Source organism: Stomoxys calcitrans, chromosome 2, assembly GCF_963082655.1.
Source record: "Stomoxys calcitrans chromosome 2, idStoCalc2.1, whole genome shotgun sequence".
Classification (NCBI taxonomy): domain Eukaryota; kingdom Metazoa; phylum Arthropoda; class Insecta; order Diptera; family Muscidae; genus Stomoxys; species Stomoxys calcitrans.
In genome coordinates this window covers 227,089,427-227,107,857 of record NC_081553.1, presented here as the reverse complement: position 1 = coordinate 227,107,857, position 18,431 = coordinate 227,089,427, and the positions used below count along the sequence as shown (strand labels likewise).

Here is an 18,431-nt window from a genome sequence, read left to right as displayed (position 1 = left end):
AGGAGGACAGAGATGACTGAAATGTGCCAGAAATCTGCTTGTTTACGAGAAAGACGGAACAGATTCGAGCAGTTATATTTCCCAATAGATCAATTTTTATATCCGACTGGGTAAGAAACTTGGAGTGGTCATGGATGGTAAACCCTACTGGAAATATAACATCCAACAGGGTACTGAGAAAACGTTCATATGTTGAGCTTTAGGCAGTCGGGCCGTAGGCTTGAAATAGGGCCTGAATCGGAGAATATTCCACAGAATCAACAGTTGCGTGAAAATACCGATGCTTGCATACGCCTTCGTGATATGGTGGAGGGTAAGGCAAGGAAATACAATATAAAATCATTATAATCGGACCAGAATACTATTGTCTTGCCATAGGCGAGGCGATAAGAACCAAGCCTACAAGGTCTTTGTTAGCAATTCCAGATGTCCGATTTATAGACATACAGATTAAGTATGTGGCTACCACTACGACTATGATACTTAACCCATTAACACCGAATCGGCAGAAAAATACCCAAGAACAGATCTATCTTAGAAAAATTCTTTCAAATCGGGAGATCGATTTATATGGGGGTTATATCAGTTACAGACCGATTTGGACCTTACTTGACGCGGTTGTTGGAACTTATAACGGAACATTATCCGCAAAATTTAGCCAAATCGGACGAAAATTTTGGCTTCCAGGGGCCCAAGAAGTCAAATCGGGGGATCGGTTTATATGGGATTTATATCTGCAAAATTTTAGCCAAATCATACAAAAATTGTGGCTTCCATGGGCTCAAAAATCAAATCGGGGCATCGGTTTATATGGGAACTATATCAGGTAATAGACCGATTTGGATCGTTCTTGGTACAGATATTGGAAGTCACATCGGAACACTATGTGCAAAATTTTAGCCTAATCGCACAAAAATTATGTCTTTCATGGGCTCAAGAAATCAAATCGGGAAATCGCTTAATATGGTAGCCATATCAGGTTTTAGACCGATTTGGACCGTATTTGGCACAGTTATTAGAAGTTATATCGAAACACTATGTACAAAATTTTAGCCAAATCATGCAAAAATTGTGACTTCCATGGGCTCAAGAAGTCAATCGGGAGATCGGTTTATATGGGAGCTATATCCAAATCTGAACCGATATGGCCCATTTGCAATCCCCAACGATCTACATCAATAAGAAGTATTTGTGCAAAATTTCAAGCGGCTGGCTTTACGCGTTCGATATCTTCATTTCTTTTAAGCTTCTCAAGGTTAAATAAGCGCAGATAAAAAACATTTGATTGCAGTCTAATTTCGCTCGCGAAACAATTAAACATTTCCGCTACTATTCCGAAAGCTGAATTGAATAACAACCCCTAATCACCAATATTCTGTGCCAATCAAAAAAGATACAAGTCACTTACACTTAGATATAGATATCGTATGTTTATATATATAGATATATAAATAACAAACTTACATTTAACTTCATCATAATTGTAACAAGTATTTATGCTCCCATGTTTGTTTGTATGGCTTTACGATAATGACATTGTTGCCATTTTGTGCTAATGAAGGCATAAAATAAAACCATTTATAATACAAACACTACTCACTCACTCGCACTCCCAATCACACTCGCAAGCATACATGCATACATACAAACACATTTGTTTTGAAATTTACCCATGGCATGAGAGGTGAGACCTTACATGACTAGCATTTACCTTTGTATGTATGTGAATATGATTGATTCTTTGTTGAAAATGAGTCTCACTTTATGTCGTTTCTTTTTTGTGGTCTTGTCCCACTCCTCAAATGTTAACAGCAACCCAACAAAACAAAACAGACATTATGCTGAGAGCACACACACCATGTGCCTTGAGCCCAGCATATGCGTGAATGAGTGTGTGTGTGTGTGTATGTGTGTCGGTAACATAAAAGGTGGAGATAACGAAGCCAACAAGACAATACCCATCAACCAATGGCTGACCGAGTTGACTATGCTGTTGCTCCGCCTACTTGGCAACCAAAGCCATGCGAACGAACAACAACGACATACTAAGCCAATGAGCCTCAGCCGTCTGTTGTACGTTAATGTAATGTGTGCTAGCAATGGTGCTTTGTTTCAAGTTAGTTTTGTCGTTTAGTATTAGGGAAAGGGGGTTGATTTTAGCAGAAGAGTAGAAAATCATCTTCGTTGAAGCATAAAATGCAACAAAGCGTAACGAACATTTTACAAACCTCGAATTCAGTACCTACGTTGCCAACTAAAAAGGAGAGCTGATTTGATGAACTTTGCCAATTGGAGGAGGATTAGACGACAAAATAACTATCATCTAAGGGCCTAAAATACACCTAGTACTGTTTTTACACAATGGATGCTTTCCGAAAATTATATACATATTAAAGCTGCCAGGAAAATAAAATGAAAATTTATTTTGATGATAGGTATACAAAAAAAAAAATTGAAGGTGCAATTTCTTATCTTATGCTGTTTGAAAACAATTTATAAAGAGTGAAGTTGGAAATTTACTCATGAACATTCCATATCACCATAGCATTGGTGATACTTCTCTCATTTCAATGAGTCTATGCCATATAAGTTTAAGCTCAATGATAATGATGCTCCTCCTTGTGGCCGACTCCGAGCGGCTTTCCGCATAGTGACATCACTTTAATAGAGAAGTTTACACGGCTGATTACAAATGTTAAAACCCCACCCCTCCGCCGCTGAAAATTGTTTTCGAATTTGAATCCAAGCGTTCAACGTCGAAGGCGGACAAGCAAACCTCTGAGCTTTGCTGGCCCCGAAGAAAATTTTCCCACGAAGATTCCATTTAGTAACAACGGAGATACTTCTCTCATATAAAAGTGTAGTCTGCCTCATATAAAATGCAGTTTGCCAATTTTTGCTCAATGATTAGGGGTTTTCTTTTTTAAAAGCCGAATCCGATATATATGTATGTATGTATACATGTTTACAAGCCAATTCACACACAGCCATTAATTTTTCACCATTCACATGCTATCCCAAAAACAAAAACAAAACACTTGCTAATAAATTCTCACTGCAAATGAGTATAACTTTAACTAGCAGCTAAGAAAAATTTCTTAAACTTGCATTTATATATTTTATTTCCATACTGAAACCTTATGAAAGGGCTGCACAAGGAGAATAGAATGAACCCTTGATTACTGTTAAGTTATGTCATAAACATTTAAATACAGACACAGGCCACCACAACTGCATACGATGCTCACAAATACATGCACAGTAACCCAAGAGCTGCATGGCTTGAAATAACAGCGACATATTGGTGACGATCAACACCGGCATGTCATGAGTTTGATTTGTTGCCATGGGCTATTACATACGTGAGTGAGCTCTGTAAAGAAACGGGCGCATTAAAGAGAAAAAGTATAAGTGCTACTTATGAAGTTGCTCCAGCGCTTTAGATCCTACGCTCACACCCATAAGAGCCTTTATCGCTGCCTGACTATCGCCAAATATGCGAATATCCGACCAATCGCAAAGACCTCCGCCTGGATGATACTGCAATCGTCCTTCATCCCATAAGAAGAGACATCCAATCGCATTTCCGCGAAGTGTATTCCACAACCGGTCCCACTATCCATCTTCGATGTATCTGTAAAGATATTGAAATCTCTAAGCCTTACCCGCTCTTTCTGCCTTTCTATAAACTGCTATCCGCAATATCCACTCTCATCATGTAGTCAGTCCGCAGGCCAGCAATAGCCCTGTCGAGTATACCCGTTTGGTTGGCCGGAAAACTCCGAGGTTGACCAACCTGCGACAGCCATAATAGTGTCCTCTCGGCTGATTCCCGAACGTAAAGGTCAATCGGCTGTCTTCCTAGCAACCCCTCCAAGGACTTGGTCGCAGTTGTACTCATAGCCCCAGTAATTAATCTCAAAGCCACCCTATTCACCCTATCCATGTCTCGTACATGCGACGCTAATTTAGTTACCGGTCACTAGACATGGCATCCATATATTAGAAACGGGCAAACCACCGCCGAGTACAGCCAGTGCATCAATCTAGGCCACAGAACCCATCTACTGTCAACGAGCCTCTGATACGAATAGAGAGAGCAGGGAAAGCCTTGAATATCCTAGTCTCTTTATTCACGTCCCAATTTAACTTACTATACAGAATAACCCCAATAAATCTAGCCGACTTGGACAGACCAAAAGTCTTTCGCTGCAACCTCGGCATTCTGAACTCAGGCACCTTTCTCCTCTTCGTGAACAACACCCAACTCTCGTCGTCCTGGCGTTAACCCCTAGACTACAATTAGTAGCCCAAGAAGCCGTGGCTCCAAGAGCAGTATGCAGAACCCCAGACAGGGTATCCAGGAACTCAGGCACCTTCCCCCTCTTCATGAACAACACCCAACTCTCGTCTTTCTGGCGTTAACCTCTAGACCACAATTAGTAGCCCAAGAAGCCGTGGCTCCAAGAGCAGTATGCAGAACCCCAAACAGAGTATCCAGGAACTTTCCAGATGGCTATAATAACTAGGTCTTCAGCATAAGCGCATACTTTGACCCCCAGGGTCTGAAGACTCCGCAGAATCTCGTCGACCACAAGAATACATAGCAGCTGAGAAATAACCCCACCCTGTGGCGTACCCCTGGTCGCATTCACCTTCATCAAAGTGGCCCCAATGCTGGAAGTGATCTCCCTATGCAGAAGCATTCTCATTATCCACCCAGTAACACCATCCTCCACACCCGCCTTCCTTAGAGCCACCCCTATGTCAGACGGATGAATCCTATTGATGTAGGTTGCAATTGGGCCATATCGGTCCAGAATGGATGTAGCTCCGATACTTTTCATTTATAACCACATTCTTATAGTTAACACCCATGAGTAGATGGGTACCGCAGGAATTTAATATTTCTCCTTTTGCTCCTTTCCATTTGCCTTGGCATAATATTTGACGATTTTCTCTACTTCTTCTTTGCAGATCTTATATTAGATTATTGCCAGAAACTAATAGAAAAATTCGGCTATCCCTGGGAAATGATGCCGCTTATGTATGTGATACTCAAAGACGCCGGCGTGGATATCGATGAGGCTTCAAAGCGTATTGAAGAAGGTAAGTATTTGAAATCCAAAAAAAAAAAACCAAAAAAAAAAAAACATTTATTGAAGTAAAACCAAGTCAATATCAGTGTTTTCTGGAGAGTAGTAAACCAAAAAAAACAACAACAATAAAAATAGCAAAAAGTCATTTTCATGGTGGCCAGATCATAAAAAGAATTTTCTTACAGCCATACAAGTCTTTAAGCACTACGATCACCTGCTCAACATGTACGAAGGACACGAGTGGCGCAGTAAAATAAGTCTGAAACGCAAAGCCGAAAGTGAAGCTGCCCGCCTAGAATGTGATGAAACCGCCAAGCGGATGCGAATAGAGGGTAAGATAGAAATTTGGCTAAGACTTTATGACAGGGAAGCATATCTCCTCTATGTGAAATGAACAGAAAACACTGAATTGCTGGAATTTATGTGTGTGCGTGTGTGTATGTATGTGTGTGTTTATGTTTTTATTGCATACAAGTGCATTTCCATGCCCTTACTTACACCAGTATCTGTGTTTTAATATCTCCAATTTTGTCCTTGATGTATTTTTTTAGGACAACATGTTGTCAATGAGTACTCACGTCAACATAATTTGAATATCTATGACGGTTGTGAATTGCGCTGTGCCGCAAGGCAATGCGGTTGATAAGTGTATCACAACCAATTTTTTCAAACAAATTATGCTTGCATAGAAAAAACCTAATTTTTTCTATTTCAAATCCTGTTTACTGCTGCTGGCCTATTAAGTAACGGAACGAATGTTTTCACTTGTTGTACAAATTAAATAAGAAAAAACAAAATAATGTATAACTAAATGCTAAGTCATTGGAAGCGAATGACTAGTTGTTAGTTAACTCAAAGGTGCTTTTAAGTTTTCGTTAAACTATTTAAGAGAAAAAATGGAAAAAAAAGATTACCAGAAAATACAAAATTTATTAGAATTAATAAATATTTAACGAGCTTACTTGGAAGTTGGCAACTTTGTTTTCTATTTTTTTGTCTCTTAACTTTTTTAAGACAAGCATATAACTTTAAAGATTTAAATTACAAGCAAAAAAAAAAAAGAAAAATTTTCAATTAATTGCTTTTAACTAAAAATACTCATCAAATCAATTAAACATCATCAATCAACATACCAAGGATTTATGGACTACCAGTGTTTTGCATCAATCAACATACCCACCCTGAATGTCAAGCAGATCTCTTGGGAATGCCCTCGAGATGCAGCAGCTAATTTCACTCAACAATCAACACTTAGAACAAAGAGAACTCGAAATAGCAAAAAAGTTACAGAATTTCTTCTTTTTTCAAGGAATATGGAATTTTATAAAATTTAAAAATTGATCTTTCCTTGGTTTTAGACTAAGTCGTATTCGTTGTTGCCTTAGGAAACTAAAAAAATTAATAAAAAAAATTAAAAATAAAAAAAAAATTTATAAATAATAAAAAAAAAATTATAAATAATAAAAAAAATTAAAAATAAAAATTAAAAAATAAAAAATAATTTAAAAAATTTATAAATAATAAAAAAAATTTATAAATAATAAAAAAAAAATTATAAATAATAAAAAAAATTTATAAATAATAAAAAAATTAAAAATAAAAATTGTTTAAAAACTTTTTTTCTTAAAAAATTTTTTCAAAATAAAAAATTAAAAAAAAAAAAAAAAAAATAACCAAAAAAAAATTTTGTTTTGAAAAACATAATTCGTCAAAACAAAACAATTCAATTAAAATTTTAAAATATTTTTTTTTTTAAGAAAAAAAATTAAAAAAATGTAAAAAAAAATTTTCAAAAAATTTTTTTCAAAAAAAAAAAATTATCATAAAAATTTTTCTTTTTTTAAATAAATTTCAAATTTCTTAAATAGCATAATGTTGGACACAACAAAAAAACTCCCTAAAAATTTTGCAATTATAAGTTTAATTGAAAACAAGTCAGAATCCGGTAAAAATTGGTTAACTCATGCACCCAAATTCGGCAAATTTCAGTGAAATTGGTTAAAAAATAATGCATTTATGGGCTCCAGATCCATTATTTGGATATCGGTCTATATGGCGGCTATATCTAAATACAGTCCGATCTGAACCATATTTGGGTTCTATATGGAGGGACCTAAAACTACTCACCGTTTCAAGATTCAGCTACATCGGTTAAATGGGCTTCAGACCCCTTATCGGAAGATCGGTGTATATGGCAGATATATCTAAATATAGACTGATCACAACCACTTTTAGGTTAGATGTTGGGAGATCTTAACCTACTCACTGTTTCAAATTTGAGCGAAATCGGGCAATAAATAAAGCTTTTTATTGGATTCAGATCTTTTATCGGGAGATCGGTCTATATGGCAGCTTTATCTAAATATGGACCGATCATATTCATATTGAGGTCAGATGTCGGGAGGCTTAAAATAACCCTCTGTTGCAAATTTCAGCGAAATCGGGTAATAAATAAAGCTTTTATGGCCTTCAGACCCTTTATCGCGAGATCGTTCTGTATGACAGCTATATCTAAATACAGTGCGATCTGAACCATATTATGGTCAGATGTCGGGAGGCTTAAAATAACCCTCTGTTGCAAATTTCAGCGAAATCGGGTAATAAATAAAGCTTTTATGGCCTTCAGACCCTTTATCGGGAGTTCGGTCTATATGGCAGCTATATCTTAATATAGTACGATCTGAACCATACTTAAGTCTGATGTCGGGAGGCTTAAAATAACCCTCTATTGCAAATTTCAGCGAAATCGGGTAAAAAATAAAGCTTTTATGGGCTTCAGTCTACTTATCGGCTGATGGGTCTATATGGCAGCTATATCTAAATATTATCCGATCTGAACCATATTTAAATCGGGTGTCAGGAGGCTTAAAATAGCCCACTGTTTTAAATTTCAGAAAATCGGGCAATAAATACAGCTTTGGACCTATCTAATCCATATTTAGGTCAGATGACGGGAGGCTTAAAATAACTCTATATTGCAAATTTCAGCGAAATCGGTTAAAAATAAAGCTTTTATGGGCTTCAGACCTTTTATCGGGAGACCGGTCTATATGGCAGCTATATCTAAATATAGTCCGATCTGCACCACATCAAGGTCAGATGTTGGGAGGCTTAAAATAACCCTCTATTGTAAATTTCAGCGAATTCGGATACAAATAAAGCATTTATGGGTAGTAGACCCTTTATCGGCAGATCGGTCTATATAGCAGCTATATCCAAATATGGTCCGATTTGGCCCGTTCAAGAACTTAACCGAAGTGCATCAAAAAAGACGTATCTTTGCCAAATTTCAGCTCAATATCTCAATTTTTGAAAGCTCTAGAGTGATTACAACCGACGAACGGACAAACGCGGACATCGTTAAATCGTTACATCGTCTGAGAATTTTACGACGATCTGAAATATATGTACTTTGTAGGGTCGGAAATTGATATTTCGATGTGTTGCAAACGGAATGACTAAATGAAAGTACTCCCTATCCTAGGGTGGTGGGTATAACAAGTTAAACAAGTAAAAAGGCGTTAAGGCTGGGCCGAACTGTGGATACCCACCACCTCGGGTATATATGTAAAACTCCTTTCATCAAAATCCGGTGAAAAATGCATACCTTATGTCCCATAGCAGTTATATCGAAATATGATCCGATTTGGACCAAAAACTAATACTATTAAGTACAAGTCATTGTGTATAACAAAATATTGGTCTTTTTAGTAGCTATATCTAAAAATAAACCGATCTGAACCATATACAACATGCATGTCGAAAAGCCTAACATAAGTCAATGTGTCAAATTTCAGTTAAATCGGATTATAAATGCGCCTTTTTTCGGGCCAAGACTTTAAATCGAGATATCGGTCTATATGGCAGCTATATGCAAATATTGATTGATCTAGACCAAATTGCAGAAATATGTGGAGGGGCTTAACTTAACTCTCTGTCCCAAATTTTGACACCATCAGACAATAAATGCGCCTTTTTTGCACAGCTATATCCAAATCTGGACCGATCTGAGTGAAATTTAAGAAAAATGTCGAAGGGCCTAACACAACTCACTATCCCGAATTGCGGCGACATTGGACAATAAATGGCCCCATTTTATGGCCCCAAGACCTAAAACCCAGAGATCGGTCTATATGGAGGAGGATCGGTCTATATGGCAGCTATATGCAAATCTGGACCGATCTGAGCCAAATTAACGAAAGATGTCGAAGGGCCTAACCCAACTCACTGGCTCAAATTTCAGCAAAATCGGATAATAAATGTGGCTTTTATGGGCCTAAGACCCCAAATCGTCGGATCGGTCTATAGGGCAGCTATATCCAAATCTGGACCGATTTGGGCCAAATTGACGAAGGATGTCGAAGGATCTAACACAACTCACTGTCCCAAATTTCAGCAAAATTCAATCAAAATCTTCGAACTTAACCTGCTTATGCACAAAAAAAAAATCTGTGCAAAGTTTCAGCTTAATATCTGTATTTAATATCTCTATTTTAATATCTCTATTTCGTGATTCAAACAGACAGACGGACGGACGGAGATGGCTAGATCGTCTTAGATTTTTACGCTGATTATAGGGTCGGAAATGGATATTTCGATGTGTTGCAAACGGAATGACTAAATGAAAATACTCCCTATCCTACGGTGGTGGTACACCCCTATAAGATGGGGGTGTACTAATTTCGTCATTCTGTTTGTAACACCTCGAAATATGCTTCTGAGACCCCATAAAATATATATATTCCTGATGGTCATGTCATTTTAAGTCGATCTAGCCATGTCCGTCCGTCCTTCCGTCCGCCCGACTGTCTGTCGAAAGCACGCTAACTTTCGAAGGAGTAAAGCTAGGCGCTTGAAATTTTACACAAATACTTTTTGTTAGTGTATATCGGTTGGGATTGTAAATGGGCCAAATCGGTCCATGTTTTGATATAGCTGCCATATAAACCGATCTTGGGTCTTGACTTCTTGAGCCGCTAGAGCGCGTAATTCTCATCCGATTTGGCTGAAATTGTGTATAAGGTGTTTTGTTATGGCTTCCAATAACTGTGCTAAGTATAGCGCAAATCGGTACATAACCTGATATAGCTGCCATATAAACCGATCTTGTATATTGAGTTCTTGAGCCGCTAGAGCGTGTAATTCTCATCCGTCTTGGCTGCAATTTTGCATGAGGTGTTTTGTTATGACTGTCAACAACTGTGTTAAGTATGATTCAAATCGGTTCATAGCCTGGTATAGCTGTCATTTAAACCGATCTGAGATCTTGACTTCTTGAGCCTCTAGAGGGCGCAATACTCATCGGATTTTGGCAGAAATATTGTACAATGGTTCCTCTCATGGCCTTCAACATTCGTGTCTAATAAGGTCTGAATCGATCAATAGCTTGATACAGCTCCCATATAAACCTATCTTCCGATTTTGCTCCTTGACCCCCTACAAGGCGCAATTCTTATCCAAATGAACTGAAATATTACACAATTACTTCTACAATTTATCGTCCGAATCGGACTATAACTTACCCCAATGAGTTCCTTCATCGACAAGGGCTGCCATCTCAGTGTACTACGCACTGCTACTACAACAACAACAACAACAACCTTTACTGGTTCTAGTGTACAAAATTTTGATATATGTTCCTCAATAAAATATTCTTTGGCAACAAGTTTATGATTTTTTAAACATTTTAATTTTTTTTTTTGTTTTCAATCTTATGAAATTTCCAAACTTTAGGAAAAATTCCCCTTAAAAAAATCTAATATTTAAGATACTTGCTATAAATTTGAAATTTTCTCAGGGAATTAAAGAAAATTTGTTCCTTGAGTTCTTTTTTTCAATTTACATCAAGGCGTACCCCTTGAAAGATATTTTGTTTCCTTATCTGACATTCTGTAAATTTTCTACTGGCTATTTCGAGTAAATCTTTGCATTCAATAGGCCTACGATATATAAAATCAATTTCAACCATTTAATACATCAATCAACATACCCTCTTCAGAAATCATCAACAATCAACTAATCCCAAGATGAACTTCAATCTAGAGGCATTGGCAAACTTTGCCCATCGGCATACATTTGAGGAGAGAGAGAGCACATGGTGTAATGTATATAAAAACTTAAATATTTTTAAGCTTCAACTTCTATTCTGCTCGAAACGTCCTTTAATCAAAGCTGAAAATCTTAACTAAACTTATACTTTAAACTTAAACTTTAAACTTAAATTTTATAATTTTCTTGTGAAGGTTCACACATAATGATTAATTGTTAAAAAACCATAAAGTTTCATAGGCAAAAAGGCAGCTAAACCAAGTTGTGTGATATTTGTAGCTAAAAACTTTATATTGAACAACAATTCACATTGTGTAAAGAGTCCATAAAAAATTAAATTATTAAATGATAAAACACTTGCAAAGTTAAAAGTGTTGAAAATATCTGAAATTATTTACTTCTTTGATTTTCTAAGGCGTTCTTTATGTAATTTGTGATTTGTCATTTGTGTGGAAATGAAAATTATCGTAAATTTTCTAATGGGAGGTTCACACACAAAGGTCTGTTATTAAAATGATCTTATGATTACATGTATAGAAGAAATAAAAACAACATTTTAATGTGCGTTGTTCATGATTGTCCATATGCCCTCTCAGTCATATACATTTTATACCAAATCGTAATGTGCATACAATTTGTTTTAAGATTCACTCAATTCAACATAATCTTGATTTGGTTTTTTATATAAAACATCTAAACAAAGACCCTGCTTTTATTTGCTCACTACCCAAATATACTTTACAACATCCATTGACATACATACGTTCTACAATACTTAAATGAAATGGTGACAACATAGAAACAGTTGTGACTGCTCATGTAAAATCGATTGATCTTACAACATATCACAATGTGTGAACAGCCTATATGAAGTAATGTTAATGCTTCAAAATGCAAATTTTCCTTCAATCCAATGAAATTCTTCATTATTTTTAAAATTTTTCATAATAAGAAAATCATTAAAAAAATACATACATCACTTTTGTTAACATCATGGGGCATCGATGGATCTTACAACAAATCACAATGTGTGAACAGTCCATATGAATCATTGCTAATACTTCAAAATACAACTTTCCTTCAATCCAATGAAATTCTTCATTATTTTTAAAATTTTTCATAGTAAGAAAATCATTAAAAAAATATATACATCACCTTTGTTAACATTGTATATTTTAAGCAATTTTTGTTGTACATAATTATGTATTTATTTAAAAATAAGTTTAAACTGTAATTATTTTTTTCAACTTTTTAATTGTTATTCTTAAACGTTTTATTTTTTGTTTTAAAATATCTTTTTAAATTAATTTTATCGAAAGATTCACATGTGTTTATGATTGGTAAGTTGTCAAATTGATATATTTTTAAAGTTGCCATATGTTTTTTAATTATAAGACTGGCATCAAAACTTGTCAAAATTACCGATTGTATTAATATGCATCAGTTTTTCAAAGTCATCTTAGCCAAACTGTTCTATGTCATTGCTTGTTGAGGCCAGAGATCTGCAGCGGTGTATTGTATTTGCGTTGCAACGCAAAAATACTTGTCATTTTCAATCCACACATCTAACGTAACCCTTTAACTTCAATCAACGCAAACGCATTGTACCAAAACTTCAATTATTTTGCGGTGGCAATGATGTGTATGTGTTTACCGCTTTGAAGCAAACAAGTTAGAGTTTAAATTACCACCGCAAATACTTATGCTCATGCGTCTCTTGCACATGCGGTGGTATAATGAGTGTATGCCAAAATACAATACAACGCAAACATCGCAATTCTATTTTTTCCATCATAAAGTTGAAGAATAATCTCAAAAAATAATGAAATTCAGTTCTCTGGGAAGAAATCAGTTATTCCCAATATTAAAATATATTCTTATATATAAAACTAGCTGACCTGGGCCCGCTCCGCTGCGCCTTCTTTTACTTTTTTTGGAACAAAAGTTTCGTTGGAATATTTATTTTCGACAATAAAGATCTTTTAGTGAAATACCATGATAACTTGACTAACAGTTTAACAATATAAGTGCCTTTATCTGAATCCCATACGATCTTTACGAATTTAAGTTTGGATGTAAGGTGTACTCCGTTCTTAAAATACTTCATTTCAGCCCGATATTCTCATGATGTCTGATTTAGTGGTGTTTCCGGGGGAGAGGTGATCCACCGGATACTTGACCCTCAAAAAATTTCAGCATCGTGATCTTCTCTCAAATACCATTTATTCAAACCCCATATTGCCATTGGCTTAAAGGAGTTTACACGATGAGGCGTCCCCAAAACACATGGCCCCAAAATACGTTATCAAATTCGTTTTCTAATCTCAAATACCTTTCATTTTCAGCCACATATTGGCATGGTCGAAAAATTTTTTCCCTTTGGGGGTGTTTTGGGAAAGGGGTGATGCCCTAAATACATGGTCCTGCATTTAGATATCAAATTCGTATTCTACTCCCAAATACCTTTATTTGAGCCCCATATTGCGATGGTCAGTAAAAAATTGCTGTTTGTTGGGTATTTTGGGAAAGGGGTAGACCCCCAGAAAATTGGTTCCGAAAATAGGTATCAATTCTTGCTCTACCGCCCAATAAGCTCCACATTGACATGGTCGGTAAATATTCATTTAAGCTCTGCATTGACATGGTCGGTAAATATGCCCGATTAGGAGTGTTTTGGGGATTGGGTGGTCCGCCAAACATTAAGCCCGGAAAATATATCAGCAACGTGCTCTATTCTTATATATCTATATATCATTTATTTGAACCCCATATTTTGGGAAAGGGGTTGACCCCCAGAAAATTGGTTTTCGAAAATGGGTATCAATTCTTGCTCTACCCCCAATAGCTTTCATTTAAGCTCCACATTGAGATGGTCGGTAAATATGACCGATTAAGGAGTGTTTTGGGGAGTGGGGTGGTGCCCCAAACACTAAGCCCGGAAAATATATTCTCATATATCTATATATCATTTATTTCAACCCCATATTGCCATTGCCCTCAAAATTGGATATCAAATTCGTTTTCTAATCTCATTTAACTCCTTCTTGCAAAAGTCTGCAAATATGTCCGGATTGGGGTATTGGCCCTAAAAACTATGATTATTTAGTTCCACTCTCTTTAAGACCCAAATTGTCTTGGTGAGCAAATACGTCCTATTTGGGGGTTATTATGGTGGTGGGACGTCCGCTAGACAGTTGGCCCCTAATGTTGATATCAGATACGTGGTCTACTCCCACATACCTTTAATTTGAGCCCCATATTTCCATAGTCGGCAAACATGACCGGTTTGGGGCGTGTTTTGGGGGATGGGCGGCCACTCAGTGAGTTGGCCTTGAAAATATATATCGGATTCGTGCTTCACTTTAAAAGCCCTCTTATTTGAGCCTCATATTGCAATAGTCAGAAAATACTACTATTTGGGTGAATATTGATATCAAATTCGAGCTTTACTCCCAAAGACCTTTCAATTGAGGCCCATATTGCTATGGTCGTAAATTTGTCCCCTTTGGGGGATGTTTTTGGTGAGAGGCGACCTCCTAAATACTTAGTCCCATATTTGGATATCAGATTCATATTCTACATTCAAATACCTTTTATTTAGGCCCCATATTCCCATGGTCAGTAAATAAGTCCTGTTTGGTGGGTGTTTTGGGAAAGGGGTGAACCCCCAGAAACCTGGTCCCACATTTGGATATTAGATTCGTATTCTACTCGCAAATACCTTTCATTTGAGTCCCATATTGCCATGCTCGGAAAATATGTTCGATTTTGGGGTGTTTTGGGGCTTGGGGTGGTCCCCCTAGCAATTGGTCCGACAATTGGATATCAGATACGTTTTCTTATCCTAAATACCTTTCATTTGAGTCGTGATTGGTCCAAATATATGTTTGATAGTTTTTAGGGTGGGGCAGCCCCCCCAGGTACCCCATCCGAAATTTGGGTACCAAATTTCTATTTTTGGGGTACTATATGATCGCACCACCTATCTCCGAGTTCTGGCATTTCTGAAAATTAGGGTTAGGGGAAGGGTCCGCTCCCCCTTTAGATATCAAAAAATGTAGTACCCTATTTTCACCACGGGGTCATTATGCACCGTCTGTGAAAATTTCAAGAAAATCGGTTCAGCCGTTTCTGAGTCTATAGGGAACACACAAACATACAAACAAACCTACAAACAAACACAAATTGATTTTTATATATAAGAAGATATAAAATTCAATTTGTGTTTGCTTGTCGGTTTGTTTGTTTGTTCCGCATAGACTCAAAAACGGCTGAACCGATTACCTTGACATTTTCACAGATTGTGTAGGTTGGTCTGGAAAGAAACATAGGCTATATAATTTTTTGATATCGGAAGGGGGGCGGACCCTTCCCCTTACCCCAAAAGTACTGCCCAAAAATAAAAGTGGACCGATCGGGACAATATGAGATTCAAATAAAAGGTATTCAAGAGTAGAATACGAATAATAAAAGTTTGGTCCAAGTACCTGGGGTGCCGCCCCAGCCCCATAACCCCTTAGAATAGGTTTACTTGACGATCATGCCAATATGGGACTCAAATGAAAGGTATTCGGGAGTAGATTATGAATATGGCAAGGAATTTGAAATAGACTTAATAATTTATTGATAACGAAAGGGGCGGATCCTCCCCTTACCACAAAAACTCCACCCAAAATCAAAAGTGGACCGATCGGGACAATATGGGTATCAAATGAAAAGTATGCGGGTGTAGATAATGAATCTGGCATATAAACTCATTTCGAAGTAAAGGGCCCCACCCACACACAAACGGCCAAAATGGGCACATTAGCCAATCACGGATATATGGGACACGGTTTGTTTGTTCCGTATAGACGGAAAAACGACAGAACCGATTTTCTCAAAATGTTCGCATATTATGTAGGTTTGACTGGAAAGAAACATAGGCTATATAATTTTTCGTTATTGGAAGGGGGACGTACCCTCCCCCTTATGCCAAAAACATAACCCAAAATAAAAAGTGGATCGATAGGGACAATATAGGTATCAAATGAAAGGTATTGGAGAGTAGAATACGAATATGGTATTAAAATTTGAGTCTAAGTACCCTTCGGGCCACCCGTTCATTTCAATATGGGGCTCAAATGAAAGGTATTCGGGAGTAGATTTCGAATTCAAACCCAGACGATCCCCCGATTAGACTTCTTGAGCTTCTAGAGGGCGCAATTCTTATTCAATTTGTTAGAAATTTGGCATATCTCGTTTTGGTATTACTCTTAACAACTGTGACAAGTATCACATTTGATAGTCTAAGCCACTGAATGCCGCAATTTTTGCTCGAATTAACTGATATTTTTGGAGGTTTTATTTTTCGACGACTTCGAAGAGCCTAAAATTTTGTTAAAATAAATGGGCTTTCTCATCGTTGTAAAAGCAACACTGCAATCATAATTTGAGTCTATGAGTTGTGTTGAGGCGGTGTTTGCGTTGTTTTCCTTTTTGTCCTACATTCACCCAAAACACCGCCATGGTCAAAGACAATGTTTATAGCGGTGATACACGAAGCATGAACACGAATGTAAGAGTACTCAAACGAACGCCACTCATATCGTTGTGTTGATCATAAAACCGCATCAATTGCGGTGGCGATACGTACAAACACTGCAGTTCTCTGGTTGGAGTTTGACAGTCATTGACGTTGTACGTTTTAATTTAGGATGCTTATAAAGCGTATCATTCAATTTTATTCTGAAATTCTCAAAAAACATTTTAAAAACTTTAGAAAAGTAAATAGTAAAGAATAAAGAAATTAATGTTCTTTCTGTTTTACTTGGTTATGTCCATTGTTACACTATCGAAAATTATTTTTTTTTTAAATTGACATATAAAACTCCCAAATATAATATTCTCTAGTTTTAATTGTTCTGTATTCCTTGTTTAGATAAAGACATCACATTTTCCCAAATATTGATTAAATTCAGTTCCTTATAAAAATTTTTAAATTTGACAACATTTTATTTTTACTGCAATTATACTTGTATTACATAAGTTGTCCTTACTAGAAAAAATATGATGCGGTAAAATCCAGATGATAAAAATCCTAATTTAAACTTTCTATGAGGATTTTTCCATAAAAACTATCACCACTTGGGCTTTACTGTAGCATTTCCTATGTACAAAAACATTATATAAACTAAAAATAATATAATATATATAAAATTACAAAATTAAAAACGGTATTTTACTATATGCACATATACAAAAATATAGCAGCTTGAATGAAAATATTATTTTCTTTATAACAAGAACAAAAAAAAACCAAAAACTGTGTAATTTTAGAAAAAAAAATTTATTTATAATGAAAAAATTTCACTTTAAAAAATGTATATCTTATGGTAATAGCAAACAAAGTGGCATACAAAACAAATTTTTAAAAATATTATAAAATAATTTTCCCTACCTGGATGCGAAAGTGCAACTTTGTTTGCTGTTCCCAAACACTAATGCATAAAAATCAATTAAAGTAAAGCATATACTACAAACTTTAAGCTTATAAGGCATACCTATAAACTTATAATTAAATAAATAAATAAATACTTATTAATTCAAATAACTATTAACCATAACTACAGCGAGCGTCAAACTAAAGTGTACAAAAGCATTTGTTTTAAAAAAGTTTTTATTTTAAGTCTTTAAATTTATTATATATACGAAATACTAAAGTTTCTTTTTAGAACATCATTTTGTTTAGCGTTGAAAGCAAATCTAAGGTATTTGGGCAGAGGAACACAGTAGAGATATGACTTTATTTTGACGCTCTATGTATAAATACAAATGATATATTTAATAAACTTTGTAAATGGCAACCATTTACTTTACTTTATCCTTGAATTATCTAACAGCTAAGCTATTACAACTTATTGATTATTATTTAAGCCATTTGTACAGAAGATGTAAAGCGTTTGTTAAGTAAGGGGTTTGCCAAAAAATCAAAAAACGAAAGCAAAAATACACATTAACCCAATGGAGTATATGAAATTACTAGGCTATTAATATTATTAAAGCAAATGTAATATATGTAGTTGAGAAAAGAAAAACAAATAAAAACTATAAACAAAAAAATACAGTTTTAAATGTTATAATAAAGTTTTTATCATGTTGTTTCATTTTGGGATCACAAGTGATATTTTACACAAGTCAAATCCAAAATCCCATTGGGCTTGAAGATTGATGACAAGTTTAAATGAATACTTGCTCCTGAAATTAAGCACCTTCCATACTCTTTGGAAACATGCTAAAATTACA

The 18,431-nt window shown here is 35.8% G+C and overlaps 1 protein-coding gene across 5 annotated transcripts in view; it reads left to right on the top strand.

Annotated features, from left to right (window-relative positions):
- LOC106081004 (protein doublesex) overlaps positions 1–18,431 on the top strand; it is a 320,938-nt gene that overhangs the window by 259,689 nt on the left and 42,818 nt on the right. For 4 of the 5 annotated variants that reach the window (XM_059363969.1, XM_059363968.1, XM_059363967.1 and 1 more), the window contains 2 exons: positions 4,978–5,109; positions 5,285–5,431. In XM_059363969.1, the coding sequence (XP_059219952.1) occupies positions 4,978–5,109; positions 5,285–5,431 (279 nt within the window). Of the gene's footprint in view, positions 1–4,977; positions 5,110–5,284; positions 5,432–5,650; positions 6,492–18,431 lie in introns of those variants that run through there. The other variant, XM_013242667.2, reaches the window with a different exon arrangement.